The sequence below is a fragment of the Gymnoscopelus braueri genome (assembly GCF_963280865.1).
Source record: "Gymnoscopelus braueri genome assembly, chromosome: 21".
NCBI classification, from domain to species: Eukaryota; Metazoa; Chordata; class Actinopteri; order Myctophiformes; family Myctophidae; genus Gymnoscopelus; species Gymnoscopelus braueri.
The window spans coordinates 21,741,650-21,760,793 of record NC_137623.1 but is presented as its reverse complement, the minus strand read 5'-3'; the positions used below and the strand labels follow the sequence as shown (position 1 = coordinate 21,760,793).

Genomic DNA, 19,144 nt, shown 5'->3' with positions numbered 1-19,144 from the left:
GCAGTTTTAAAACTATATGTGGAACATCAAATCAAATCAACACAATGATGATGTGCCTCGTGCGTAATACGCGCTCTTCACGCGCCCCCTCTTTGTTAGTAGGCTAATAGCCACTTTATTAAATGGTTATTGTATCTCTTCCTCAGTTTTTCACATGGGCTTATATATCATGCTGTCACAGAACAGCAGATGTAATAGCCCGGTGGTTCTCAACCTGTGGGTCGGGACTCCGAAGGGGGTCCCCACATGATGAGGGGGGTCCCCAGATGACAGTAAAGTGACAATTGAAGGACTTTTAAGACCTTTTTAACAACAAGAAGCGTAGTGAGCTTGTAGATCTGCTATTTTCACAATGTATGTATGTATCTGAATCAGAGTCATACAACATGTAATACTTTAACTACAATTCCAAGTGCTTGTCAGGATGGGGGGGTCCCCAGTTCAAATATGATTATTTTGGCGGTCGCAGCCTGAAAAGGCAGCGAACCACTGCAGCCGATACTCCCATGGGCTGGCCATGCGTTTACCTTCATTGTAGGATTTTCCGATATGTTATTATTGATTATTGGAAATGAATTATTAAGTAAGGCTACTTGGGCAGATTAAGTCATGTAGCCAGATGCTTAGAGTACAAGGCATTATGCTAAATAGTTTTACATTCTCGTGTCCTTGCGCGTTTTGCAGGGGCGACCAACTTAACAGGTGGCATTTATTTTGTCTCTGGAGAGTCTCTTCCCTCATCCCGCAAGTGTGTCATTCGTTTCGGGCTCTAGGCCTACTCGTGGCAAGTTGCAACATGGATCAATAATGGTTCATGGAAAACGGACAGACGGCAACACCAATAACGCCAATCATTATGAATAATCATATCTGTCAGCAAAACAATTGAAGACAACGCCTTGGAGAGGATGTCTTGTTTTCTATTAAACCATGATTGCAGAATTCCAAACACGTGACACTATTTGGAACCCTTGACACATTCATGGCACATCGCCAATCAATCAAGATAATTAATAGAATATGATCCGTGGAAGTGTCTAAAAAATAATAAGGGCATTTTATTTATGTGGTAACAAAACAGCCATTAAAAGAAATGACTTTGAGTGAAATGATTATCCACTCGTCATTGCCCATACAGGTGGTGACAGCCATGCCAGTCTCCAGTGTGACAGGTTGGCTCATTAAAAACCACACTGGCTGTCCTCCAGTTTGGTGACCTCAGCCAGGACCAGGCACCTGCAGGGGTGACTACCCTACCCACAACTCACAGAAACCATGAACACAGCATCTCACCCAAAAGATAGTTAGTAGGCTATACACTTGGCACACCTTAGTAAACCTCAGACCAATGGAAAAACCTCAGACCGTGTCAAAAGGTTATTATGGGGAAATACAAATAACAAGGCATGGAAGTGTTTTTGTTTTTGGAAAATGTCAAGAAAAATCTCAAGTTGTCTGAGCGCGCCGACCACATTTCAACAGTCGTTTTGATGGGGAGGTCCTGTTAAAACACTGCCCTGATATGGAGCTGTGGAGGTATGGAGGAGAGGAGACCTGCAGGGGGCTTTCTGTGTGGGTTGGGGGTCAGAGTCTCGGGTTCAGGTGTCACAGCGCTGAGATTAAGCCTGTCATGTCACATGGGTGCCTCAAAACCCCAGAGAGGGGAAGAGGTGAGATGGAGAGTTCAGAGCCTAACTCTGTCTCCACATCACCATGCAGTGAATGATGTCAATGTATTCTATAGCAGGTGCACTACCTCTCAGTCACACCAGGGCAATGAATGACACCCTCTACATTCATGGTAGAATGTGGTGTTTATTGAACTCTCTTTCAAAAAACTTTGGATGGACCAATAAAGGTCACTTTTTTAAACTAGAGGTTGGCATACCTATGTTGCACTGCTGATCTGACTGATATGCCCATATATGGAGATATCTGATCTGTCAGTCCTCCTTTTTATGCCCATATAGAGATCCCTGATGTCATCAGTATATGCCCATATGTGGGCATGCTGGTATGCCCATATATAGTGATCTCTGGATCTGTCAGTCCTTGTCCCTTAAATGCCCATTTATGGAAATCCCTGATGTCATCAGAATATGCCCATATATGGGCATGCTCCCTTTTATGCCCATTCATGGAGCTGACTGATTTGTTTGCGCCTGATGCCATGACGACACATTGAGGTTAGACGACACACTCCATATTTGGGCGTATGCATTGGGAACTCTTTATGGTTATGGCTGAGTCATGGTGACATGAGCGTGACGTCAGAGGTCCGCCCGCCGGCCGGCCCATCAGTCCTCCCTTAAGCCAATTCTAATGTAGGATTAACACTCTGAACTTTACTGAACTTCACAATGCGTCACGTAAGCTTGTATATCTGCTATTTTCAAAGGATTTTCATACATTTTACAAACTTGTGAAATGGGACATTCTTCATAATGAGTGCTTTTACTCAAGTACATTTTGAATACTGGACTTTTACTTGTAAAAGGGTATTTCTACATTATAGTATTGATACTTTTACCTAAGTAAAAACATGTAATACTTTTTCCACCACTGCCTACCAGATGTACGTAGGTCAAATACAGTGTGAGCTCATGGTTTGGTTTGGTTTGGTTTGGTTTACATACCGTATAGGTGCCAGATGGGTGGAGTTTGCCACCATTTAGCGGCAGTATTTAAAAGTCAATTAGCATACTTTGTGTATTTCACAATATTATTGTCCTGGTGTATAACACCATTCCATATTACAACACTAAGATTTATTTACTGACTGAAATCTCCCTCAAGCTGGCCAACCAGGTTATTCTCCTGAAGGGAGGTAAACAGGGAGGTATGCAGGTTCTCAACATTTCAATCAGGGCTGCTCTGTAAAATAACTGCAACACCAATCATGCAACACAACATCACCTGTTTGTCAAACACCTCTTGTAAGCCCCCCCCAAAAAAACTCAAAATATCTTGTGATAAAACATGAACACCTGCTTGATACCATATAGGGGTGTAAATGTAACAGAAAAAAAAGAAACTCCTGGCCCATTGTGTGGCACATTGACTCTTGTATGCACAGCAGAGGCCATTTGCACATGACAGTGACACAGCAACAGGAGGGCAAATTTTTGTGAAATCATTCAGGAGGGATTGAGCGTATTACCAAATGCATATTAAGAAGCCTGTTGCATGTGATGGTTAATCCGATGTGAGGAGTGAGAAAGGCCAATGACTCATCGGTTCTCGGCTGCCTCTGCCGGGTCACCCCTGAAACTAACCTGTTCTGTGCAATACACCCTTTACATTAAGCCTACCCTTTCCCCACCGGTATAGCTGCCATGCGGCACCGTCTTCTGTTCTGAACAAATCCACACCCATGTCTGTGTTCAAGTGCCACAGTCTTATCCAGCATGAGTGAGATGCAACGCCAAGTTTTCTGGTGTAAGTCCCTCAATTATGGCTTTAATGCCTCTCCTCCTGTCTGAATGTTTTGTAACGTTGTTGGATGGATTAGGGGCTGCCGGAATAATCACGCACAAGGACAACCAGTGCCAGGCTTTGTTATTTTCCTTCAGGGGCAAAAGGGATTTCGGGGGCATTGTGTTATGTGTGGCCATGCCTTGCAGGTGGGGTATACTTTCAGGTCTTTATCCTGCTTGGAACTTCAGCAAACTGTTTACAGCACTGACACATTGCCATGTATTCACAAAGAATACTCTATTTTTAACATAATGAAAAGTTTGAATAAACATTACGTCAATGGTTTATTTAAGCGTATGTAGTCACGCATTATGAAGAAATAGAGGCATTTTGACTTGAACAGATTCACATATCCTGAGGCCTTTCTGTGAGGCACACAATGGGAATTTCACAATGTAGGCCTAGTATCTGGAATCACAGCCCTCGGCATGCCCCAGAGTCTGTAAAGGCATTTTATTTGCTCCCTACAGCCGCTCCCAATACTTAAACATTAAACGCCAAGGCTAGACAGGCAAAACCACTTTGAACTGCTCTGCAGGGTGAAGCTAGTGCGAGGGGAAGGAGGAGTGTGTGTGTGTGTGTGTGTGTGTGAGGAGCGGGGGCTGGTGTGGGATATTTCACCAGGTGAGTCAGACTTGTACACGGCGCAATGCCATGCAGCTCTTAGGCAAGGGTGATAGTAGCATGGAAGGTTTCAGGTCCAAGGTTTGACGTATGAATGTTTCTCGTTCAATTCAGGACCACCGCTGTACATTTGTCAAGCTCATACTTTGCTTTCTAAATCATCATGGCTGCCACAGGGGGTTGTTCCATTCACGGAGGGTTCAATCTAGGGAACTTATGGAAACTCTACTCACAAACATATGACGCTTTCTTTAGATGAAAACAAACCCCCTGGTTGTTGTGATAAATTACAGTACAGTTGTGTAATGTTGACCATTCTGACTGGAAACAACGCAGTGCCAGAGTATTGGATATACAAAAACACTACCCTTCAGAGGTGAGAAATCTGCTTCGACACGAACTTATGCATTTGCATTTTTATAAAACCAAGGACACTGATTCTATCTCTGTAATGAGCCCTGAGTGCTTCAAGTGTGTGCCATATAACCCCGGGCCAAGAAAATGGAGGTTATAATTCCCTCTGAGAAAAATGAGAGCTGGGAACACAACAAACACCAGCGCAGCTTAATCATTCCCCACTAGCAGGCTACTACACTACCCATGCCGACCACACTAACCACCTCTGTGTCTGATAGTCATTTATTATATGAAAGCTTGCCACTCAGATGTTCCTCTGCTCAATCAGCTCTTTCTCATCTCCTTTAATGGCATCTGTGAAACCTTGTGTCTGTCATCAAACAGACAACAACACGTCCGGTTATCTGTCGGTTATTTGGTTTGTTTAAAGTTAAAGGTAAGGCAAGAGATAAGGGACAACTTCTGATATTTATATAGTTGTCCATATCTAAACAACGGCATCTGTTTCTTTTTTCATGTAATTATGTGGGAATTATTTTAACCCTAGAACACTAACGTTGAATATTATCACACTATCACTTAGGTATATTTTACCCAATATAATATATTCCATAAAAAATACTTCTCATCAAAATATATTTAAGTACAAGTTAAGTACAACAATACATGGCAAATTGTTCTTTAATGTTAATGTGAAATATCACCAAAAAAAATCAAAACATCATCGGGGGGGCCCTATAAAAAAAGCAATACCATAATAATTGTTAACAAATAATTCCTAAAATACAATAATGGAGCTGGGAACTTCTTCTTTGGTCCACCCATTCTTGGGACATGTGAGACTTCATGACTGACACCCGATTGTTTTTACTCTCTATCATTAACGTCGGGTGAAAATCAACCAATCACCCCAAAATCACCCAAAAACCAGGGTTGGGGGCAGGCAGGGAAACAAGCCTACCTTCGATGATGTCACTGAGCAGCCTGAAGGTACCCGAGAACAATGAAAATCACATAAAAATAATTGTGTGGGTGAAAATCACCCGATGTTAGTGTTCTAGGGTTAAATGGGAAGTTTTGAAAAGGTGACCCTACAGGTAAGATTGAATGGCACTGTGATGACATCTCGAGCGGAGGAAGTTCCTAGTAGTAGCCTTACTAGCCTAAATTCTGTACTGCCAGTACTTAGAGTACAATATTATATTTTATTAGCCTATATCTAGCATTCAAAAACCACATATATTTGCATGTTTTGTTTTGGTATGCAGTCAGGTTTAGACCCGGCTCAGAGAGAGGACACCCCTGCCATGCATAGTCCACCGTGGCATTGGGCACTGTTGGAGGTGCGACAGGCCCAAGGCAAAGCAGGAACTCCATCTCTTTGTATGAAATAAGGCCAGTAGTTAGAGTACAATATTTACCTATGATATTAGTCTATATCTAGCATTCAAAACGACATATATTTACAATGCTCTATTTGCACCTATCTACTGGAAAAGGTTCAACTAAATGTATATTGATGATATGAGTATAAAGTGAGTTGACCAGGGTGGACTTCTTTCACTCGTGACATCATAAAACTGCTTCAAATTTGGGATTATTGATTGCTGTTCAAACACCCTTTTCCAATCTTTATAAAACACACTAATTGTTCATGAGAATGCCAAATTATAACATAAGTACAGTTTTTTTCCCACACTATTTGAATATCCAGCATATGTAATTATCTGTTGCCCTGCCTTTAATACCTGTCATTTCCGTCACACTTTTGGCTCGTGGTCACACCGAACTTTGATTCTGCCTATGCGTTGGGATTCTGCAGATGCATTTCAATGGCAACAGAGTGGTTTATTGCCATTCGCGGATGTCCGCAAAAAAACCTGCTGCGTTCCCATTGAAAAGCATTGGCAGAATCCGTCAAAAACGTGCGTGTATGCTTATATACAAACCATCTGAAACACAAAGGTGATGTGGAGCTTCGTGGGTACGCTTAGTCCACACCTATTTCAGACCCCTGCACACTTCTGGTCAGCTGCCGCTCCGTCTCGCTGCACAGCAACAGTGGCAAAGTTGAACCTTTCTCAACTTTGCCACATTTCTTTTTGCTGGCAGCACCTCCTGCTGCAGCAGGGAAGGCAATGGTCGCTCCTCTCCATAGAGAGACAACGCATTTAGAAAGCAGAAGCAGCTATAGCATACTGCTGCTGGTATGAATTTGGCACAATGGGTTGGTCATACATGCATTACTGAAGGTTAGTAGCCAACACATACATCAATCTGCCGCGCTGTCGCGTATTCACCTGTTTCCTAGGCTGTGTGTTTTCCACTTCCTGTCGATTTGATCCAATGAAATCCAATGAAACTGGTCAGATGACCAATGATATCCAATGAAATCGACAGGAAGTGGAAAACACACAGCCTAGGAAACAGGTGAATAGTTCAACATTGTTGAACTCTATAAGTGATGCACCAATGCACCACTACCGGAAGCTCCACCGACCGCTCGCATAGAATGGAATTGGCCCGACTTAATGCACAAGCTTTGGGGGCTGCAGCCCGAAATGATGCAACGCAAATGCTGCAGGAAAGTGTGGAGTGGAGTCCAATGGATGAGCAGTTCTCCTGAACCGGCTCGTGGGTATAGGCTACAGGCCTGCACTAGTGTCAGAATGGCACAGCTATAGCATTGCATGAGAAAATAAAAAAGTTGAATAAAAGAAACCATATTGTTCCTGCTTTGTTGTGTGTAGCCTACAATCAATCAAACAAACAAACAACATGTTGGCAGTGAGTGATCATTATTATTGCCTGGAAGGAATGAGGAAGTAATTTCACTGCCCCATATCCTTATAGGAATTATGTGTTAGGGCAGGTGAATAGTTGAAGGGGCTAGAGACTTTTAAGTGTAGGCCTACCTCTCATGAGTTGTATTAGCCCATTACTGATCAGTGGTCTTAGGGTGTGTATATTTGAGTAAATATTTAACAATATCATTTCAGTCCTTTAACATGCAATTTACATTCTTACACACATATTGAATAGCTCAGAACAGAGTATCGCTCTCTGAATCTTAATCTAATTTATTTTCTCAAATTTGTTACACTAAAAGATGTTCTCGTTATTATTTCACATTGCCGACCTCCTTAGTCACAAACTAGAAATGTGCAATCCTCAAAGCGCAGGTCTCAGCCAGGCCTGGTTACCTACCCAGGGTTGTGTCAGTCGTGGGTTGCAGCTGACAGGACACAAGGAAGCTGCAGGGGGGAATGCTTGCACCTCTTGGTACTCCAACACCTCAGTGTCACTGAAGACTAAGCTTCAAACCTCCCAAAACAAACTGATTCAGCTACTCCTCGGACTGGGGCCCATGACCCACCTTTCTCCCACCCATTTTGCCAGCCTAGGCCGGCTCAGGGTGGAAGAAAACAACAAAAAATGGGATTGGTCTTCAAAATTGTAAATGCAAATTTGCCCGATATGCCCCCTATTCCCGCATATCTGAGTAAATACCTCCAAAAAGTTAGTGACACCCACAGTCACAATACTAGAGGGAGCCACCCACCCATAAAACAAACATGGGCACATTCTCCTTCTACAGCACTGCCACCCAGGATTGGAATAGTCTAACCCCATCCCTCAAAAAATGCAGTTTACTGGGCTCATTTAATTCTTGTACATATGTATGTTTTTTTTTTTTTTTTTGTACATAGTGTTATGTCATAGTGTTATTGTGCTGTTTTAAAAATGTTGCCCAATAAAATATTCAATCAATCAATAAAAAAAATAGAGTTTGTACGACAGATGGTGCAACTGTTCGCGTTTGTGGCGGCCCCTATGGGCAGAAATGAAAGCGGCTTGGGATTGATTGGTTGTTGCGTGCATGATATATGCCGTCTTTTGTAAGAAATATAATATATATATATTAATCACAGATAAATAATAAATATAATAATGATTAATCCATCACCATTCATAACTATGCCCAAAATATGCGAATTTTTGTTGACAGCCCAGAGTAACCTTATGTATGCGGATAATTTGGTCCCATATAATGCTGGTCTCCAACAGCTTCTGAGAATATGCTCACATTATGGTTTTGAATTTAATATAAAATACAACGCTAAAAAGATCATGATTGTCCGAAGTAGGGAAAGACAGACAATCAACCTTTCCTGACTTCTATCTGGTCTGGCACTGCCCTTAGTCTGTGCAGTGAGATTTGGGGTATATTATCTCCAATGACCTTTCGGATGACAAGGACATATAGACAAAGCAAACATGCTGTGTCAGTGTTGCAAATTTAGCATGTGCTCAGTACCTGTGAAGATCTCTCTCTTTAGATCTTTTTGTACACCCCTGTATACTGCTGACATTTTATGCATCCAAACAATGTGTAGACTTGAGACTTAGGACTGCAACTGGCACTAAAGATCCCCAAAAATGCAAATAAATAATAAATTAGGCGAAAGTAAAAAATCAGCTTGAATCACTTGTAAGATATACCAACCCACTGAGGAGAAAAATGCATGAGAACAGCCATGTACAGTAACTGTGTAAACTGTCCCCATCCACCAACTGATCAAAAAGTCCCCAGGACCTTTTTGTGTTATCCTTGCAGCCTAAATGTCTGACTGTACCTCGTGCTGTTTACATTTCTGATAAATAAAGTATTCAATTCAAATCAATAACACGTGAGTGAGTGTGCTGAGTACTACCGTGGGTTGTTCCCGATACATTTATATTAAGCTCCATTTGGAGAATTGCCAACCCATGTCATCCTCTTCTGCCAAGCGAAAACCAAACCTTCCACCATTTATTTCTTATCACTGTCTGCCAGGAGTTCATGCATTGGCCCCATGTGCAAGTTGAACTTATCGCAACTTTGCTGCACCGCATCTTGCTGGCTCCGCCTCCTGCTGGAGCAGCGGGGAGGTTGACGGTTTGTGCCTCGCCATTCTCAGAATGCGGAATATGTCCCCACAGGCTTCAAGCACTCCAAGGTACCACATCTGAACGACTGGAGACGTGTTGCCCTCACCTCAATTGTCAGTAAACGTTTTTGAAAGACTGGTGAGGGTGACGATGCAATCTTAACCTCACAAAAACTATGCTGAATCCGTACCTTAACCCTAACCGTAACCTCACAGATTGAGGTGCCTAAACCTCTAAGCTCTAAACCACGCCCACTTGGGCGAATCACCGGAAAAATAGTTTTTTGCCTTTCTCACCTGGAGGGGAGTATCCTAACTGCTGTGTATGAATGCTATCTGTGGTCTACAGCTCGACATTCATCTCAATTCCTTCCAAGCTCGACACAAAGCTCGGAGATCTGTGCCTGCATCCGACCATGCAAAGCTGGATAGTACTGGACTCCCTGTCCAGCCATCGCCAGGAGGTGAGACTAGGCAGCATCACGTCAGATTCACTGGCCCTCGACACAGGAGCCTTTCAGGGCTGCGTGCTGAGCCCTCTGCTCCCTACACACTCGACTGCGTGGCTACCCACAGCTCCAATGTCGTCATCAAATATGCTGACGATACAAAGGTGATGGGCCAGATTGTCAAAGACGACGAGACGGCCTACAGGGATGAGGTCAGATCACTTACACAATGGTGTCATGACAACAACCTTGCACTCAATCAAGAAGACCATGGAGCTGATTGTGGGGTAACTGGAACAGTGGGCCCCTGAGAACAATGGGCACTGTTTCTTTAAATATTTATTTATTTCATATTTCATACTAAATTAGGTCTGATAATGATGTACCGTGCATGTTCAAATCATGTATGCTTTTTTGTTTTACTTAATTTTTATTTGCAGATTTTCTGTTACAGTCACAGTACAGGGGTTCATATATCACATTATCAAGCAACATATTTCAGTCCATTCATGAATGTCCATCATTGTTAGTGGTGTCGTTCTATATTCAGACCATTTCTCCCATTTATCAAGGAATAGAGTCTCTTGCAATCTCAGTTTATGGGTCAGTTTCTCCATTACATATATCTCTTCCACAATGCTCAGCCACTGCTCACAAATTGGAGGATGTGCTTTGTACCATAGCCTTGTAATTGCTTTTTTTACTTCTGATCATTTTCATACATTTATTCTTGATTCTTTTACATTTACAAAACAATTACATTTTGAGGTGCCCACTGGACCTATATCCGATCGTGGAAGTTGGGAAGAGAGCATGCCACCATTTACATCAGGGGTGGGTTATGATGAAGTGGGAAATTGATAAGGCTGCAGTGGTCCGGACAAAAATAAACTTCACTTCACAGAATAATGCCCTAGATTGTGATATGATTGTGATTATTAGCTAAATTATATTGACTGCTTTTGTTAGATGGCCTTGCGGGCCACATGGAACCTGCCAGTGGGCTGGATCCGAGCGCCGGGCCGTAATTTGCCCAGGCGATATCTACATTGAGAAAAACGTAGTATTCACTGACTTAGTATTCACTTAGTATTCACTGACTTAGCATTCACTTAGTATTCACTGACTTAGCATTAACATTATGGCCCTGGCTGCATATCAGTGGGATGTGTAACACCCATGAAAATTAAGGAGAAATTACAATTCAGAAGCACAGCAGGAGAAAGGGTAAAAAAATCAGGAGTCTCCTGCTAAATTCAGGAGTGTTGGCACTTGGCAGGTATGCATACCTATGACATGAACGTATACGTTTGCCAAAATCACTGTATTTAGGTACAACAGAGCTTGAAACGGTAATGCAGCGTATTCCCAGAAGTAGATTTCAGTAGGCAAATATGGAGCAGCAAAACGCAACCACATCTTTCAGACCCTAACAAATCAAGTGCCAGAATTGCAGCTGTAGCAGTAGTTCACACTCCAGCAGTGAAGACGCTCAATGTCAAAACATGTCAAGACGCACAAACCGACGGAGCATCCAAAACGACGGTGCTACCACGCAGCCATGTGTAGCCTGCATCTGAGGTTCCCATCAGAATAATGGCCAAACGGTAGTTAATGAGGCGAGTGACTGATGGAGTAGTCGGCCCACGTGTCAACAGACCACGGAATAATGGCAGTTTGGCTGGGAGTGGAGTGTGGGGTGCTCAAGTGAGGAGAGCAACGCTGGGAGCTGGTGTTGAAGGGAGATGTCAAACGCTTCTCTGGGAGGACCACGTCCCTAATAGTAGTGAGCTGATTAGCACACAGACTGCAGCACAGTACGCACACCTTTCTAATTTGCAACTTGGCAATGACCCCTGCTGCTCATCTATCTACCTCTCTGTCAGCCATCCACCCCGCGGTACATCACACAACATTTCTCCTAACAAGCTAGCTGCTCCGCAAAGAGAAATGCAGCCTCTTGACGTTAACACGGCAGCGGTCAACGGTCATATTCACCCTGCTACCCTTTTCTGTTTAAACAGGCTTTTATAAGACTCACAAGAGACCTCAAATAAAACGTGGAGTTACCAAATCCCTTTATGACAACATCCCTTGTGAAAAGCCGCCAAATAATCAGCCGCCGGCATCTCATACCTTCTTTTATTATTTGCTTAACCAGTGTGGTTGTGCATTCTCTACATTTACCTGTCATTTGTGGTTGAGGCTTCTGTTGGTGGCCCCTCAGAGAAAATGTGGGCTATTGACCTGCATTGACACTGCTTTGATGTCTGATCAGTAACCTGACGCAGACAGACAAAATATTAAACTGACAGCCTTGCAAAACAGGCAGATAGACATAAAATGACTCATACAGAAGACGACGGCCTTGCACCATCAATCTGAGGTGTGCCTATACTCACAAAACAGGCCCATACCTCACACCACATTGATAATGCCAGTCCCATAAATAGAGGAAACCTCCCTCTCTATTGCTGTCACCCTTATATTCCTGTGGTTTTCTCTTACTGTCTATCACACGGCAAGTGTCATTCCATGCGTGTGTACAATTTCAGAATTTCACTGTGTAGCCGTTGTTGTTGCACCATGCCTCTGACGAGAAGGAGGACTGTGATGTCAGTATGTATTAGAGTATACCGTAGCTGTTTAAGTAATAAGGTTCTGTTCAGTTTGTCCCCCTTGCCGCTCGGTGCCCAAGAGAATGGCAGAGTCTGCGCTGGGTTCAACTCGGCAGACAGAGAACATCTCCGGCGGCTCCAATACAGACGGCCCAGCCATCGATTCAGGGTTACTGCCATTGATCGCTCTGGGTGTGTGTGTGTGTGTGTGTGTGTGTGTGTGTGTGTGTGTGTGTGTGTGTGTGTGTGTGTGTGTGTGTGTGTGAGTGTGAGTGTGAGTGTGTGTGTGTGTGTGTGTGTGTGTGTGTGTGTGTGTGTGTGTGTGTGTGTGTGTGTGTGTGTGAGTGTGAGTGTGAGTGTGTGTGTGTGTGTGTGTGTGTGTGCGTGTGTGTGTGTTTGCACGTGCATGTGCCTGTGTATGTGTCACCCCACCTACACTGATGTCACTATGGTCCTTACTGCCCCAGTCTCCCATCGAATGTATAGTCTCGCTGACTGTCCCTTGTTCCTGCACATGCACTACAAGTGAGACCAGGCACATTCTTTCACACTGTGGTAGGGATCATGGTGTAAAGAGCAAGGTGCCCCTCCTCTTCTCGCTGCCTCTTACAGCTCGGTAAGCCGGGACTAATCCTGTGGTGGACCTGGAAAACAAGAACAAAATACATTTCAACAATTCAAACAACAAATTGGAGGAACATGGTTTCAGGTGGGGGGAGAACGTGGAAGAGAGGAAGGCTGCGTGTGCGTGTTGGGAGTGAGGGGAGGGGGCGTGCAGGGCATGTTAGAACACATGCTGCTGTTATAGACGTTCAAATTGCCATATTTCTTGGTGTTATCAGATAAAGGTCAGGCTTCCACAACAAGCCAACACAGCGGTGGGGTCTGCGAGCACAAAGGTCACTCCCGCGGCGCACCCTTGGCTGCGGACGATGCACAACACCATGGAGAAATCGGTGCGTGCATTGTGCGACAAGGACAACACCAAAAAGCACATGCAGTGGAGGAGCAGAACCGAAAAATGAGTGACAGATTCAGTGCCGTCTTCTCTGGTGCACTTGCCTAACCCCAGTCCGCCCCCCCCCCCTTCCCTCCCTCCTGCCCCCTTGGTGCAGGTGGGAAACACCCCATCCTTTATCTTTACTACCTTTAGAGAAAGGCTTCCTCATCAGGAACAGCAGTGGGAGGGAGGAGTCTGGTTGAAAGTCGTCTACAGTGCTACTGTAGGCTACCGGGCGTGTGTGTTTGTGGACGTTTGTCTGTGTCTGTGCGTGTGTCTGTGTCTGCGTGTGTGTGTGTGTGTGTGTCTGTGTGTGTGTCTGTGCGTGTGTCTGTGTGTGTGTGTGTGTGTGTGTGTGTGTGTGTGTGTGTCTGTGCGTGTGTCTGTGTCTGCGTGTGTGTGTGTGTGTGTGTGTGTGTGTGTGTGCGTGTGTGCGTGTGCGTGTGCGTGTGCGTGCGTGAGCGTGTGTGTGCGTGTCTGTGCGTGTGTGTGCGTGTGTGTGTGTGTGTGTGTGTGTGTGTGTGTGTGTGTGTGTGCGTGTGCGTGCGCGTGTGCGTGAGTGTGCGTGCGTGTGCGTGTGTGTGCGTGTGCGTGCGTGTGTGTGTGTGTGTTGCAGCGTATAAAAGACATAGATCATAGGCTCGGGGGATCCCAGCTGGGTCTGTTGCAGGTGCAACCTGTTTGAGGAACGGTGCACCGAAGGCCTTTTTTAGTAGCATGTACCTATGAACGGAACATGGTATTGTATGTTATCTTGTCATCTTTGTGAAGACGTGTTCTGTGCACAGTAAAATCTTGAGTGTTCATTTATCTCAGAGTGCGCAACGGGAGACAGACATGTATTAATGCTATCAATGAATGGTGAATACCTTAGTACAGCTGATATCACAGAGATCATCTTGATTGAGGCTGTTGCTCTGGAATAATTCAAATGGGGTGATTGCTCTCATTTTGTTCCTGCTGAAATTGATGTTTGTATCAGGTTTGTAGTCCTAATATGGGTTTATTTCCCCCTCCATTCATTGTACATGTACTGGTTCAATCCTGTTCAGTTCCTGTCTGCTGACAAAGAGGTCAGTTTTGAGGTTGGGGCCCGGGTTTGCGGCTGATGTGAGACTTTGCCACATCCTCGGCTTGCGAAGCTCCCCGAAAACTAACACGTGAGTGTGTAAAAACGCGTCCACGTGCTACATTATCGGGTAAGCTACTAAGCTACCAACCAGACTGGTGCACTGCACTCAGAAATGTGTTGAATTTACTGCCCCACGGCATTTCTTCAAATAGCAAAAACTTTCAGACGTAGAAGGGAGCGTTATTGTCACAGAACTCTCAGTCTTCAGGGACCTCGGTCGATTTGTTTGTCTTCTATGTTCTTAAGCCGTCCCTGCACTGACCTCGTTTCAAAACTGAAGCGAGCCCAGTCGGCCCACACTGCTATTATTAACAAATGTGATTTCTGAACATTGTTCCAGTTGTTTGAATAAAGGATCCTTCATAATAGGAGACGTACTTGCGTCGATGGCATTAAAAAGAGGTGTTGACCTGTGTACGTGCGTGTGTGACCATTTTGAATGTGAGGCATACAAGGTTCTATGCAGCTCGTCTCTCTGTCAGTCTGTTTGTCTGTCTGCCTGTCTGTCATGGGGGATGCAGGGGTCACGCGCTCACCCTCTCGGGTCAGGGTTGAAACAACGTGCAGCGTGACACTCTGCAGACCAATAGGAACGGCACCTATAGATAAACTGATCAGGCCTGTCACAGAGCTTTTCAGCCCCACACGGCACTGAGCGTAACCTGGTGAGGTCTGGGCTAATTTATGTCCCAGTCCAGAACTTTGATGTTAGACAAGAATCACCTTGACTTCCCTTTGAAATACTACATTTTCAGCAACAGCTCGTGAATTGACACGAGGCTACTCCAAAAACCAACAGATAGATGATTAATAATTACATGTAACTTCCGTTGGAATAATTGCTGCACCTTTTGTACATTACTTATCATGGGTAAAACAACTGTTATGCTATTACTGCCATCAAACAATCAATATATATGTCAACTTTTCTCCATGGCCAATTTACAATAACAAATGAGGAATTTAGTCACATAAGTAGAGTGCAATTAAGTGCTACAAAAGTGCTTGAAAACTGGAGCATGTTGAAAATTTGGCATGAACATTTATAAACAAAAGATTAGATTGACTGTAACATTCCTTAATTTCAAAACCATGAAGGACCTTCTCACAACCATCCCCCCCCCCCCCCCCCCCATTTCAGTTAGTAATTCGAAAACATGGCAAACGACAACAATCTCATTTCTGGCGAGAATGAACTGAAATGATGTAGAAAGAAGCTTGCACTGTGACATTTTCTGATCCGTCTGCCATTGTTGAAACGCTAGCCGCTAAGAGCTCGGTGACCGGAGGAGGTTACTACCGCAGCGCTTAAAGCACTTACTGAGCCCAAGATTGCATCAAAGAAAGAATACGAGCAAAGAGAAAGAAATGGTGGCGGGGGGGATGGGGGGGGTTGATCAATGTGTGACAATTGCAGCCTGCATTCTTGTTATGTAGCGAGCAAATAGGCTGGCAGGGCTAGAGAGTACGGCCCTTTCCCCCCGCTGTTTCCCATAATTCCCTGCCTGTCATCAGAACGTCACCTCATCCTTTCACCTATATCACTACATCAGACAGGAGTGATGGGTTGAGCAGGGGAAGGGGACAAAATGAGAAAAACGAGAGGGCGAAGGTGGGAGAGGTGAGGAGTAGACATGATGCACCGGAAAGCACAAAAGCAATAGGCTACCATTTATTTTATACGGCTTAAACAAAATGAGCTGGAGTCAAACTTTCTTCATGCGGATGTACACAGGGAAATCTGTAGTGTTGATTTAACTCTGAGAGTGATTTAAATTTGTATTTCTATGAACCCTCCGGATTCTACTGTGAAGTTGCTTCAGATTGTGTAAGAAAGGATCAACAGATGATTTGGGGGCCAATAGGGGGCACTGGGGACCTGATCCATGGGTTTGGGAGTGATTAAATGAGCTCACACTGATTTCACTGTACCTCTATAATCCTTCAACTGCATTTCAAGTTGGGCACTTTATCACACTTTGTCTTTATAGAAAATTACGGGTAAAATGGCTTCATATGGTTAAATGATAGAATAGTAGGTGTCTGGAGGACAACTAGGAACTGAGGCTGTCATCTAAAAGCGAAGTTCCTCCAAAATCATTGACATTCAGTCAGAGTTTGATTCGCACCCCTGGTAGAAATAACCAGTAAAGCAATCGGAGGTTAATCCTTCTGAACCTGGTGTCCATATTTTGGGCATGTTATATAAGAAATTTCCAAAATATAGACAATAACACATCTACAAGCTGGTATGTGCAAATCCCAGGCCAGTGAACAAAGCTTCAGAGCTGCAGCCTTAATTATCTGTTTATTAACTGTACACAAAATGTATGTAAAAAAAAATATGTTCCTGCATTTTAATATTGCATGGAAATGCATTCAATATCAGTACTGCACCATATACAAATAATGTGTTGATCCATTTCATAACTTTGCAAAGTCCTTGGCTGTGTCTCTCCATACTCTCACAGTACAGTAGTCCACTACATAGTGATTAAGCCATTTTATAGTGGTGTCTGTAGTAATTATTATACCCTATGGACTCATCCCACAATGCGTCGTGAAAAGTAGGGTACGACCGATGGTCACTATCGCAAAACCTATATACCAGGATTACCATCATGCATTGCGCTGAAAGAAAAATGCCTATGTTTATCTGGCACACAACAGCAATGACATCATTAACTGCGACCCGAGTGCAACCAAATGCATTTTATTTATTTTATTTTTTGCAGTTGAGTTCACTATATAAAGTCCTCTACGTAGATTTCGGACACAGACTGAGTGTAGTTCTTTTCTCTGAGATATATTGTTGACATTAAAGGTATGAAGAATTCTAGCTTCAGGCATGGCACATTTATGTCACCAATTATCCTGAATAGCGAGAAATTACCTTTTTTTCTCTATCTTGTGAGCAGTGGTTACTAATGGAAACAGTTTAACATTCAGCCTGACTCTTTCATTTGATGCATTGCTTTGAAAAACAAAAGACTATAGCAGTGGATAAAGGCTTTATCCACTGCAATCGTCTTTAGTTTTTCTGTGCTTTATCATAAAGCACAGTAGCTTACTTTGCAGGCCATTTGATGCTGCACAATTTGGCAGTTGTTTTGTTGGTGGATAACCATGATAAGAGAGGTGGACTTGGGAAAACAAATGAATGAACAGGAGACACTGAACTTACCCAACTAGCCTAATGTATTTTTTGCCTATTGCAGTGACAAAGATAAATTAGGCAAAGACAGAGTCGGGGACGCTTCAACAGCAACCGACCCGCCGACACCAATTAGCAGATTGATTATGCGCCTGAGAGAAGCGGACGCTTGTCAATCAGCGCCACACAAGGGGAGCGACAGGAAGGAGCGGGTGTGGATGTACCAGGAATGTTAAAGGAACAAGAAGCTTGTTCCAGGGGGCTCCATAGAGATGCACTGATCCATGGGGCCGTGTTGCGCTCAGCACTGACATACTGAAACACCAAAGGTGCAAATACCACTATGCCACACATAACTCCAAATACCTCCACAGGACGGTGAAGTCAAACACCACTCTCTGACTGTGGAGTGAGAATAATCTTGACTCACACAGGCCCATTGTTCATGGCGAGATTCTGTTCCTTGATCGCATACGCCTAACTTTCTGCCCACCTTATTAGGCACACCTGAGAGGACGACTATTGCAAAATGACTGCAAAAATGAGTAAATCGGTGTACATGAATCTTGCATGCATACATGAGTAATGGTGTCACCAAACCATGTACATAAATAAACATGCCTGCTCTTTTTTTGCAGTGTGTGTGTGTGCGTGTGCGTGTGCGTGTGCGTGTGCGTGTGCGTGTGCGTGTGCGTGTGCGTGTGTGTGTGTGTGTGTGTGTGTGCGCGTGTGTGCGTGCGTGCGTGCATGAGTCTGTGCAGCACGTGCATCCCCACGTTATCCATCAGCTCCCGAGGGGCTGCGACGGCAGCGCTGTCCTCTGGATGATGACAGTCCTGGTCCCCTTCATTTAGCAAGGACACACCAGCAAGGACATAAGGTAAATAAACGCCAGCCGCTAAATTTAGTGCTGCCTGACGGATGCAAAAGGCACACGCTTGGGCCAGGAAGATTGAGTTCATGGTTTTTCCCTCAGATGCAGCAGGAACACTGCTACTACGCCGGCTGCTGCTGCTAAAGAAATCAGGTTACCAGTGTGCAAATACCAACATCAAATACACAAATGCACCGATGTGATTTAAGACACACATATAGCAGGCGACTCAACAGTTAAACTACATGGAGCTCAATCCTCTTCCAGAAGATAGTTAAACTTGCAGGAGATAAGGGCACAATTAGATTTGGCTAGAGGAGGAGAGACCATTAGGTCTGATTCTCTCCCTCCCTCCATGCCTCTCTGAATATATAGTCCACAGTCACTCTTAAAAGGATGAGCCGATGACATCACCTCCATATTCCCAATACTCACTGCATGGAAGAATGAAAAAAGGAAAAAAAGGAGCGGAAACCAAAACCAATTTGTTAGATTAAACATTTCTCATGCGGCTGCATGATTTAGAAG

At 44.0% G+C, this 19,144-nt stretch overlaps 1 protein-coding gene across 1 annotated transcript in view; it reads left to right on the top strand.

The window, feature by feature from the left end:
- Window positions 1–1,108: 1,108 nt before the first annotated feature.
- rnf32 (ring finger protein 32) overlaps window positions 1,109–19,144 on the top strand; it is a gene marked incomplete at both ends in the record, with an annotated part of 84,581 nt that continues 66,545 nt past the window's right edge. Inside the window, 6 exons of the mRNA XM_080417442.1 lie at window positions 1,109–1,172; window positions 9,442–9,503; window positions 9,739–10,050; window positions 12,537–12,648; window positions 13,299–13,412; window positions 18,531–18,622. Coding sequence (XP_080273568.1) covers window positions 1,109–1,172; window positions 9,442–9,503; window positions 9,739–10,050; window positions 12,537–12,648; window positions 13,299–13,412; window positions 18,531–18,622 — 756 coding nt within the window. The remainder of the gene's footprint in view (window positions 1,173–9,441; window positions 9,504–9,738; window positions 10,051–12,536; window positions 12,649–13,298; window positions 13,413–18,530; window positions 18,623–19,144) is intronic.